Raw genomic sequence first — 12,017 nt, 5'->3', positions numbered from 1 at the left:
CAAACTGCATCTGGGGCTCTTTTTATTTAGGAAGCCATTAGACAATATTGCAGAGATTCTCTATTGTTTCTCTGCCTCTAGTGATGTCATTTTTGTATTACTGTGTGTACTTTTTATTTGCCCTAATCTGTTTTAACTCTTAGGCCTGCTGCTCTGAACGTGTGTTTACTAGTCTTTTTGCTTGCTGTCCCTTTGCCTCTAATGGTCTCTAATAAATAGAAGAGGCACATACCTGCCGTTCTTCCATGTTATTGAGTGACATCCATCACAAAGAAGCCTGTGAAATGTTTTTGTTGAAGAGCTGCTTGCACCATAAACGCAAAGTACCGGTGTGCATCCGTCTTTAATGCACGTCTTTCCTTTTTTGTAGTGGTTCAAATAGAATTGTGTAATTAGCTTTGCAAAGGTAGCTCTTGCTATCATAATGAAACTTGTTACCCAGCTAGGGTTCAGTAACAACTATTGGAGATGCAAAAAACCTTATGGATGTAAAGTGATATCTTAAAAGATTTTTTTCATTTTTTTAGGCTACTGACCCAGAATGTTGGTCTTCTTTATGTTGGAAACTTTGACAGACCTTTTGCACAAATTAAGGTACGATTAATAAGCTGGGGGTGGGGGGAAGGGAGGTGGCCATTTAAATTATTTAAGTTCTGTATGATTTAAGTCTTGATTTAGAGAACTTCAAGCTACCAATACAGCTTCAGGAAAAATAATGGGAAATAGTGCTACTTTGGCGATGTTTACCATATTTGGGGTTTGCTTCTAGTTACATCTGTGTACTTAACTTGTCAAAGAAGTTTAGGTTTTCCTATCATCTTTTGATTAATTTTGACTTTGGTTTAATTATCAGATGGAAAATGTTCGTTCGTTTTGGTTTTTTTGTTGTTGTTGTTGTTGTTTTTTTAAGTTTACTTTGTCAGTAACATTTTAAAACAAAACCACTTTTGGAACTCTGTAATTCTTTAAGTGATCCTTGACAGGGAAGACACTGCAGTAAAAAGCAGAGATTGTTTTCCCAGTATTATTAGATTTATTACGAAAGACTCATACAATTGCTGGAAAATCATTTGTCTTTTATGACTTACTGTTTCTTTTCCTTCAGTTGAACTGTAATAGTTTCACATTTCTAATTGCCAGTTGCCAATTAGTTATTGTCATGTCACTTGCAAACAGAAATGTTTTACAAGAATATATGGACTGATTTTGATGAGTTTCATTGGGATTTTTCTTAGGACAAAGAGAGGGAAGCATTAGCGTGTCAGTCATTACACTGGGATGTGGAAATGTGGTATCTGTTTTAGAATGCTGAAATGTACCCATGTCCCAGATGATACCTGTAATTACTATATATTCTGCACTCTTGGCAGCGTTGTTCCCTCCATCATGAGCACATGCCTGTGCCTCTCAGAATTTTAAAAGCCTTGGTTTTGTTTTACATCAAAATGAAACTTAATTTATAAAACTCAGATGTGTTCCTTTGCCATCCCTAATTATGTTACTAAAGAACAGTATTCCCAACCGTATCTAGCTAATACTTGCTTTTTCTAACTTAAACCTTAGTACTGTTTTAAAATTACTTGAAAAGCATGCATCTGTTCTTTTAATCTTCTCTGTTTCTTTTCTCCCATCTCCCCAGTTCCTACATGTATATTATTCAGTTTGGCTCATAATCAAACAATTTAGATGTTTCTTGCATGAAACCTTGTGTTGCAAGAAGTTTCATCACAATCTTGTATATTTTTGGTGCTAACCCTTCAGAATAGTGCTTGTTTAAATGCTTTATAAAAGTTCTCTCACACTGTTCTCCCCTTCCAAATGAGGCCCCATTCCTGCCCTCGCCTGCTCCATCCATTTCTAATAATAGGCAGCAAAATGAAGACGTTTTCCCCATGGCTGGGAAGAGTTTGTAAGTTCACTGGGTGGATCTGAGAGAGAAGCAGCATGTACTGCACTTGTTTTCAGCCGTCTGCAGTCAGCAGTGGTACTCGTCCCATCACTTGCGGCCAGGGAAAGGCCCTTCTGCTCACAGGACAGCTGCAAAGCAGATGCTGTGTAGGATCAAACTGCAGGACTGAGTATCATATCACTAGCAAATGCTTAGGGAAAGAGTGCAAAAACAGGATAAATACAAAGTACACAGCCCGTTTCCTGCAATTTGCATGCAGGGCCTTTTCTGCTGGAAGTTGTAGCTGCATCCTGGTGCTTAATAGACTCAGTTGGACCTTCCTCCCTGAATGCGCCTAAGGGATTTTCCAGTAAATTTTCAACATACAAAGCCATACTATCACTGTGAGTTAAGGTATTATTTTATTTCTTTTAAACCTGTTGCCTAATAATTCATTTTGGTTCAACCTAGACCTTATGTCAGGAGAAGTGGTGAGCAGTCATTCTCTATTCCTGACTTTATTTTCTCTTCCACATTACCCCAATCTTGCATCTTCCAAGCTACAAAAACTTAATCCATTTAATTGCTCCTTGTATCCAACCATTCAGTATCTCCAGTCAACACTGGTTTTGTTCTTCATACCCTTCTGTATTTCTACTGTTGCCTTTTTTAAGATACAGAATGGCACAATATTCAAGATACAGCCACAATAACGTTTTCTGTTCTGTTTGCTGTTCTTATCTTACATATGGTACAATGCTTGATAAATACCTGACATATATTTGAGTAGGTTAATATTAGACTTTCTGGTAATGTATCACCAGTGTGGTCTCATCCTAAATGTTGTGTTTGCCACAGAACAGGTAATGTGGATATTCAAAATAACTTTCAGTTACTACCTAGGAAAAACAAAGCTTATTATCCACTAAATTACTGTAGATTACATAGACATGTTTGAATAAGCTAATTCCACAAGCTGTACTCTGTAAAACATAACTTTTGTATCTGGAGCTATAGGCATACGTAGGGGCATATATTTGCACACCGTTGCTTTGCTTTGTTTCTGATGCTAAAGGTAATCCTGAAGTGGTAAGCTAATTTGTCTCAGGGTCATCTCTTCTGTGGCTTGTATTATTAGCTGCAACTGGGAAATGATGTACAGTTAACAAAAACAATAAGCTTTTTAAATTGAGGCTCCTATCTGATTGCTTGGAGATTCTAGAAGGATGTTGGCTGCATGACAGCAGGAGGAACTGTGATGATGTGCTGTGGAGTGATCATCACTCAACAAGGTGATGGGGTCGCAACTTCATAGAGATCTTCAGCACCAAAAATTGGGAGTAATAATTCACATTGGGAGTTGGTGCTGCGAAAAGAAATTCATGTACTCTGGAGATATACAGTGGTCTTTTGTAACTGTTGACACAAGTTTCTTTCATTCTTCCCCCAGCAGTTCTTCAGGTCTTTCAGACGCGGTTGCTAATGATTCCACCAGTTACAAGACCTGTGAACCACATTGGGTCCTGAATATATATATAAGGCAGAGTCTTTGTAACCTTTTCGTTCAGATTTGCTTTTGCTTACTTGTGTGATGGACTGGTGTCTCTTGTTATATAAATTACCCACTCATGTTCATTTGCAAACATCCCAAGTATTATGTATTCTATTAAGAGATGGCATTTCTTGCCAAACGTGTGCATTAAGGAATGCCTCAAACCACTACACTCCTCTGTTGGTGTAGATTTATTACTAAAAGTGAACCATTATTATACAGCAATACTTCCAATGCATTTTAGTGCACTTTCAGTTGGACAAACAGGAATGTTACCAGGCCTTTGAAATATTCATAGTAAACATATAAACTGCCATGCTAGTACTCATAAATTCATGTTTCAATTTATGTGCATTTACAAAACTGCAAAGAGAGAAACTCCTTATCAAAGTATCCCTTCCCAAAAGCAAACAAGTTTGATTTTCCAGAACTGTGCAGGAGATAATTGCACCAGTGTCTTTGATGATGAAGACTGTAGATGGCAAGTCTGGGAAAAGAGTTTGAAATACTAACACCTCTTCTAGGATTATTTCTCTATGTCTTTCTTTCTCATATCAATAATTTATTAATATTTATATATATTAATATTTATAATGTTTCTGAGACATAGATGAACTGGTAAGATTAACTGAAATTACCTGATCTTCTTCGTCCTGACTTGCTTTCAGTGGTATCAGTGGTAGTGCTTGATAGATGTTTGATCTCTGTACTTCATTATACAAAAGAAATGTGAAGCATTCACTCCTCAAGCTTTTGAATCCTGCATCTGGTAGCAGATAGATTAGAAGAAATGGGAAAAAAGAGAGTTTTCGTGGCTAGAGGGATCTGCCTGGAACTTTTCTTTTCCAATAATGTGCCAGTTCATAGATATTGCAAGATTTTTTATGTTGCTACTTTGAACAGTGTTCTTGATACAGAACTCTTAAGTTACTGCATAGTGTTTGTGATTGCTCTTTTTCTAGGGTAATGTTCAGTGAGTTTCAGTAAGTTCAGTGGCTTATAAAAATGATGGCTATTTCAGTTAGCTGCTGAGAGTACTAAATTAATGACTTGGAAGTCAAATTCGCTGTGGCAATGAATTCTCATATTATTTCCAGGGGACTGTCCTTTAAGGTAATACTGAAGGAATCAATTTCATAGAGGGTCGTTCCTCTTAATAATTTTATTTTGTTTGTAAATGAAATTATTCTAAATTATCGTTTAATTCTAGTGTCTCTTCAAAGGTGTTGTAGAACAGTTTCACCATAAATGTTTACTTTTTGTATCTTTTCCCATTTAAGTAGCTATGTTAGTAGTAGTAGTTACTGTCATATACTTCTGCATTCATTCAAAAAACTTCAGAGCAATTCAGTGATTTGCAGCTTTCCTTGTATCTTAAAGGGTTGTATTTATTAAATATCTCTTGGAAACTGGATGAAACGAAAAAGGTTTCTATAAGTTACTACCTTGATCAGCAAGATAAAATATTGATATCAGCTGGAATTAACTGGCAAACTTTCTTAAATCTATTTACGTTAAACATTGTTAGTATTCTTTTACTAACAATGAAGCTATTAAAGCAAAAATTTTTTCATAGAAATTTTGTGTTTATTAGGAGTAACTAAATCCGTTGTCCCAGCATACATAATAGTCACCTGATGGAAGAGTATGTTATGGGGGTTTTAACCTGTTTACAGAACAAGAAGTCTTCATAACATATGTGACACATTGGTTTTAAAATAGAGATTTGATCAATGTAGATTAGAATGAAAACTTAGCTACACTAGATCCAGTAATTATAACTATAAAGAAAATGATACTGCTTAATCAATTTATTAGGATTGAAAGTTTTTGCTGTTCAGTTCCTAGTTGCTTCTGGGATTAGGGGAAACTGTTCAGTACACTGTGTTCTCCGTTATTAATCAGTAATGAAGCTTCTGGCGGTCTTTACTATTGAGCTAATGACTAGTTTCATTTCGGGCTCTTAACACATCAAATTACCATTTAAATAAAGATTAATTACTGCTATTTTATTTTTAGTATTTTAAGAGTAGTTATTAAAAAGTTTCATAATAAATACTACTTTGTTCAAAATAGAATTGTTCGATTTAATAGAATATGAGGACAGTTACGGTGAAAAGAGTATTTTGGAAGTAGTGATGTGTTCTTAGTATATTGTTTGTATGGTAGGACCCTGGTGGAAAGACTCCGAAAGTTTTAAGTTTGCTTCTGGGGAATTTGCTGCTGTAGTTACAGCAGTCTTGCTGTCAAGGACTAGCAAGGAATCAAGCTCTCTGGTCTGTCCTGCAGCTCAGTAGCTGTTATCTGTGATTTTATTGAACTTGAGAACAGTATTGCTGATTGCTGAGACAGCTAAACCTACTGCCTACACGGCAGGACTGCAGTTTGATTCTAAGCTATTATTTGCCCAACTGCCTCATTTTCCCTCAGCAAATACACTTTTAACTTAAAACATGATAAAGCATAGTGGACCTCTGCCAGAGAGGCCTTGCAACGGGTAATTGCCCTGGAATAATTTCTCTGATCATATCACGTCAAAACCGGTAGACCCTCCGGATACAAATCCATCCACCTTTACTTTAAGATCCACAGGCAACTTATCAGCACCTCAGAGAACTTACTGTTCCCAAGAGCTGAAACATCTTCAACACAGCTGCTTTACCTTTGTCCAGACACAGAGGCTGAAGTGATGTCTGAGAACCAGGCTAGACCTCATTCATGACTTCTTCAGCAATCTCAAACATCTGTAGATGATTACTGAAGTGATTGGCCACAATTTACCAAACAATCTTTTCCTGAAAGAACAGGGAAAATGAATGAACTGGTGAACTTGCTGCTTTCAAGAGCTTATTTCTTAAGCTAGGATAAGCTGCTGATTTCTTGACTGAAGCTGGCATGTTTTTCTTCCCTGAGTGGCAATGACTTCTACTACCAATTAGTGATCCCAAGGCTGGGTGGACTGCCACTGTCTAGTCACAGAGGACAGATATGGAGCACCTTGTTAGGGTACAGCTCTTCAGACTACTCCAAATTTAGGGGAGAATTAGTCCAACTTCAGCCATACAGTCAGTTGCTGTCCTGACAGAGCTCCACAACAACGTGGTCTGTACACACCACTTGTACACTGTACGAGTCTTTTAGCAAAATAAGTGTAAAAAGTTTTCCCTCTGTGCCTGTTGACAGCCAGTAGGAGTATGTTGGTGCCCTAATTATTTGACACTTTGCTTACTGGACTTCCATACATATTGACAGAGGTTTTTGCATTCCCTACCACAGCAGGAAAGGATTTCTCGTTTATCATGGTGAAGTAATAATCTGAGTTTTGTTTCTGTTGCCTATCTCCCCTTCTTATTATTTTGCACTGTTAGTGTATTTTATGTGATGCAAAATGCCATAGAATAAAACATAAGGATATCATCCCTTCAGCTTGAAGAAGATGGCAAATACAGTCCTAGAATCTCTGGAGTGAGACGTTCCTGAGAAAAAGGAAATACAGATTGATCTGTAGGTGTTTGATTCTGGTTGTTCACGTTGAAGGCAAATGATTTCAAACTGAAGGAGACACCACCGGGTTGAACAGAGGCCTGTCAAATTAAAGAAAAATAGTGGTAACTTGCTTGGTTAGTTTAGCAAGATAGTGTCAGAGAAGGATTTTTCATCTTCACATTAGCAGAGTTAACACAGGTGGTGAGGGGAAGAAGAAGGGGAGAAGATTATTTTAAACTAGGAAAATAATGATAGGAGAACAAATGGATTATGCTGGACAGAAAATAATGTAATTCTGAAAGCTGAATTTACAGTGTTGAGAAGGAATGTGATAATTATGATTTGATGACTGTGAAAGAAGAGGATAAACTCAGATAATCTGAATCCCTACGTTTCATTAAACACAGTCACTCTGAATTAAAACACACAAACCGAGGATAAAGCTGTATAATATTCTACCTCTTCTGAAGTTCAAGCTATATCTTTAGGATAAAGTAATCAACATTAATAATACATATTTATTATTGGTAATAGTCTCCAAACAGAACTGGTGGGTGGCTCTAATGTTTTGTAGAGTTTTGTGGGATGTTACAGCAGGATTCTCACATCCTTTTGCTAGACGTGGAAGCTGCACTGGGCATCATTGGAATTGCTAGTAGTGGGCTGTTGAGAAGCTGCATAAGGAAATCCTTCTCTTCCTTATTCTGTTTGTGTTTTGTGGAAACCACCTGTATTTGTGTGTAATGCAGAAGTCAACACATGGAAGCAGTTTTAGCACCAACACTTAAAAAGTGGGGCTGATTGCTAGGTATTCTTTCAAAGGAAATTTATCAGTGGAGTGGGAATTTAAGCTTTGTTCCTAATGTTTATGGTTACAAGTTGACGATGTACAGTCTTCTCATGGAAGTCATACAACGCTGAGATAATGCCTTTTGGTGCCTGAACCTGTCCTCCTTTTCTACTCTTTCCTTTCTTCTGCACTGATTTCACATAAAGGACTGAGTCAAATTCAGTATCTTAGTTTTTATCTTCAGGGTGCTTGCATGGTCTGGGATATATGAAAAGTTACCTGGCATAGGGTTGCAGGCTGTGTTTGCCTTCCTCAGGAATGCAGGAAGGTTTTACATTAAAAATAAAGTTAATTCTCAGCAGCAAGAGGCTTTTCAGGAGGGCAGCCTAGGACTTGAAGTGAACCTGGTGGAACCTGGAGCGGTTACACATCTCGCAATCTTCTGTCCCATGTTCAAGGTGCCTTTCTGTGACTTTGTGTCCTAAACAATAAACTGAACGTATTCAAAAACAAAATTTGTGACAGCAGTAACAGAAACTCTGAGAGGTAAAAAACTGCCCTACTAACACAGTTTATGTCTTGTAAAGAAGATGAAGGAGGTGCTAGAGAGAATTTACTGAACAAACTGCAAGTTAGAAAACGTCGTAAGGTGCTAGCAAGAAAGCACCCACTGCTCATTCCTAAGTTACATGTTTGTTAAAGGTGGCAAATTTAGCTCATTTTGAAAATAGGGTACTTTTGAACTCTTACTTTGAGAATTAATTAGGAAAGATAAAAAGCATATGGCTTAATTCTTTATCCCTTGACTTCCTTTCGTTTCTCTACATCTTGACATTCTTTGTTGCAGCTTTTCTCAAAAGCAGTTGCTAACTCTTAAGGGCAAGGGGTCCTGACTGCCTGTGTGTAGAGTCCCTGGAATACCAGAGCCCTCAGTCCTTCCTGGGAATGTTACACACCGATAGTATAAATGAATAGTAATATATTTTATGTGTGCATTTATATTACAGTGAATGCCAGCATACAGTGGGCATATTTACTCTCTATAGGCACACTGAGGGGAAAAAAACACACACACACACAAAAAACAACCCAAAAAATCTAGCCTTGGAAATGGTGGTGTAAACAGAAAAAGAATAACAACTAGAAAAATCTGCATGAGCACTGGAAAAACTGAAGCAGTGATTTTGTATGCTGTCACAATTGCTGTCCCTAAGAACAAAATGTTAATGAGCTATAATTTATAAATTCCTCTGTTCTGATGGATCAGATAGTCCCCATTTTGTTTTTTGTCATGATTATGCCTATGAGTTCAGTTAAAAAATGTGTTCTTTGTAAAGCACGTGGTGTTCCATAGAAGTCCACAGAATTAGGAAGATTACCTCTGTAGTTGTTGCTGCCAATAAGATAGAATAATTGGCGCTTGGTTTTGGACTATGATTTTTTTTCTTTTTTTTTCTTTTTCTTTTTTTTTTTTTTTAAATTGGGCAGCTTTTGTTATTTCAGCTCCTAGTATTTTTTTTTGAAATCAATCCAAGTTTGTTCTTGCTAAGCATAGGGTAAATTAAGCCTTCTGGAAAGGTTAAAATAATAGCTAATTGATTGTAGATCTTAATTTATTGGGTTTTTTTAGTTTTCTATTTACTTCTGTATTAACTATTTAAGGAAAAAAAATATCTTCAAATGCTTTTAATGAGTATTGTAAAAATGAACAGATTGCAGTTTTTTAAACCTTCCATTTCCTGGGCTTTGGAATACAAATACATCCTAGCAATAGCAAATCAGTATGATAATACCTCATTTCTCAAAAAGCTTAGAAAAACAAGTGCTGACAAAGGAACCTCGTGAAGTTTAAGAGAAGCAAATGCAGGGTTTGCATCAGGGACAGAACAAGCCCCTGCCTCAGCTCAGGCTGGAGCCTGGCTGCGCAGCAGCTCTGCAGAAAAGCACCTGAGGGTCCCAGTGGCAACAAATTGAACGCAAGCCAGCCATGTGCCCTTGTGTTAGTAAAGGCCAACCATACCCTGGGTTGTATTAGCTAGAGCACAGCCAGCAGCAGGTCAAGAAAAGTCACCGTTCTCTGCTCGAGCATTTGTGAGGCACATCTGGAGTAACTGTGTGCTGTTCTGGTGCTCTCCCTGGTGCAGAAGTCACCCCGCTGGGGCGATTCCTGCAGGGGTCATGATGAAGGGTAGAGCATGTGGCCTATGAGGAGAGGTTAAAGAAATGGGGTTTCTTTGGTCTGAAGAAGAGAAGGCAAGGGGGGGAACTAATTGCAATCTTCCATTACCTGAAGTGAGGTTGCAGAAAAAAGAGCGCCAGACACTTCTCAGACATGCTCGGGGAAGGAGAAGAGGGAAAATTCCAGTTGGATGTAAGGAAAAAAATTTTCACAGTGAGGTTGGTTGGGCACAGCAGCAGGTTGCCTGGAGAGGCTGTAAAATCTATCTGTGGGGATTTTCAAAGTTTAACTGGAAAAGGCCGTGAGCAACCTGACTCATCCTTGCAGTTAACCCAGCCTAGAGCAGGAGGTTGGATTGCATGATGGCTGGAAGCCCCTTCTAACCTGAATTTTTCTGGTTCTGTGACATTCTAGCAGTCACCACTGTGAAATATAGCTAGTTCTTAAGGATATATAAAACTGCATCATTTATTGTGTTTATTGGGAAATTGTACAGTTGGATGTTTCTGAGCCTCTGCTGTTACTGATCGAATAGAGCTTAATTTCAGTCCATAATATTAACATACAGTATACCAGCCAGCTCTTCCTCCTTATCTTTTCCTATGGCTGCGACCATAACTTGCATTATGCAAGGCTTTCAATACTTCAATTCTTAGTATTGCTTTTTTTCTTGTTAAATGTTTACCTTTGTAAGTGGCTGGTTTTCTCATAATATCAAAAATCTGAAAAGATGCATCTTTTTTTCCATTAGAGATAGAATTGCATTACCTTCCAGAGATCCTATGGTCCTCTTTCAAATAACATGCTGTGTTTTCTTCACTGAAAATGTTTATTTAGAAGAAGAAAGGGGCTTTTTTTCCTTTGAAGTCATTCTGCAGCTATTTTCACGTAATGAGACAGTATGGATTTTTTAATGGAGTGTGTGGTATATGTTGAGAATAAAGCATCTTTGGCTTAAACTAAAAATCTGTGAGCATAACTGGAACTGAGAGAAGCTGATGTTCTCAGGAATGTCTCTAAAACTTAAGAGGTTTTTAGATTATTCAGAGCCCTATAACTAATTTTAAAAGAATGATAGCAAAGAAGAAAAGAAATTGGAAGTAGCAGCACTGGCTAGATTAGTAGGAAAGCTCAAGAGTAACAGGCTGGAACAAGAGCAGCCAGTGGGTAGCTGTTGGATGTAAAAACGCTGAGGAGACTTTGTAAATGCGTGAAATGGGGTGTAACTGTTGTGCATAATTAATATTAGTAAGGGAAGATGAATGCGTAAGAGTGTACAACATGAGACACCTGAGTACTGCAGAAATAAAATTTGCATATATGCTGGGAAGACATGGTCATGCTATCTAACGTTCATACGTTCCCTTCTCCTCCAGTCTTGTCTGTGGCCCCTGTTCCAGCAGCGATGCTGACGTACAGTGACTCTTAGGAAAAGCCTCCAAAATTAATCCCTAAGACCATTCCTATTTTCTTCTTCAGTTCTTTTGGCTGGAGTACTTTTGTCATAATACCTATGAGATTAAGCCAACCAGCAATTTTTTATCACATGAGGGATGGCTGGAGTTTCCTGTTTTATTTCATCTGATAAATAATGAGATTTGAAACCAGCAGTAGCTAATATATATGCCATCAGACTTTAGTTTTCATTATTTTCTTGGTTTTGTCTCAGCATTCCTTCTTCTTGAATTCATTTGCTTTCTTACCTTCCTGGTAATTTTCCGAATATTTTACTGTTGACCCCATACAGGTTACTATTCTGAGAAGTATAGTCATACAGAAAACTGGATTTTTAAAGTGATAACCAGATTGTGCTTAGAGTAGCTTTCCTATGCCCAGTGGTATGAAAACATACTATGATAAATGTCAGCACTAGGACATGCAGATTATGTCTCTTTAAAATAACACATTAATAGGCAAATAGTTTATTTCCCATATTGAAGAGACAGCAGAACAAAAGGGTTAAGCTGTGTCTCTGAACCATAAAGTTATTGCTCGCTAGCAACTAAAAATTGCTGAGAAAGATACTGGGAATGAGAGGTTTGTTTTAGCAATAAATGAGCATAGATATTGCACTTCTCATCTGCATTGCATTGAGCCTTCATACTTGTCACAGTGGAATAAC

The 12,017-nt window shown here is 37.6% G+C and overlaps 1 protein-coding gene across 3 annotated transcripts in view; it reads left to right on the top strand.

Annotated features, from left to right (window-relative positions):
- Positions 1 to 12,017, top strand: part of RNGTT (RNA guanylyltransferase and 5'-phosphatase) — a 192,475-nt gene that overhangs the window by 158,161 nt on the left and 22,297 nt on the right. For 2 of the 3 annotated variants that reach the window (XM_072855446.1, XM_072855448.1), the window contains one exon: positions 528 to 594. The exons of the other annotated variant lie outside the window; for it this stretch is intronic. In XM_072855446.1, coding sequence (XP_072711547.1) covers positions 528 to 594 — 67 coding nt within the window. The remainder of the gene's footprint in view (positions 1 to 527; positions 595 to 12,017) is intronic. 3 annotated transcript variants of the gene reach the window in all.

The sequence above is a fragment of the Ciconia boyciana genome, chromosome 3, assembly GCF_034638445.1.
Source record: "Ciconia boyciana chromosome 3, ASM3463844v1, whole genome shotgun sequence".
Lineage (NCBI taxonomy): Eukaryota > Metazoa > Chordata > Aves > Ciconiiformes > Ciconiidae > Ciconia > Ciconia boyciana.
Note: the sequence above shows the minus strand (reverse complement) of the source record. Positions and strands in the feature narration are given on the sequence as shown.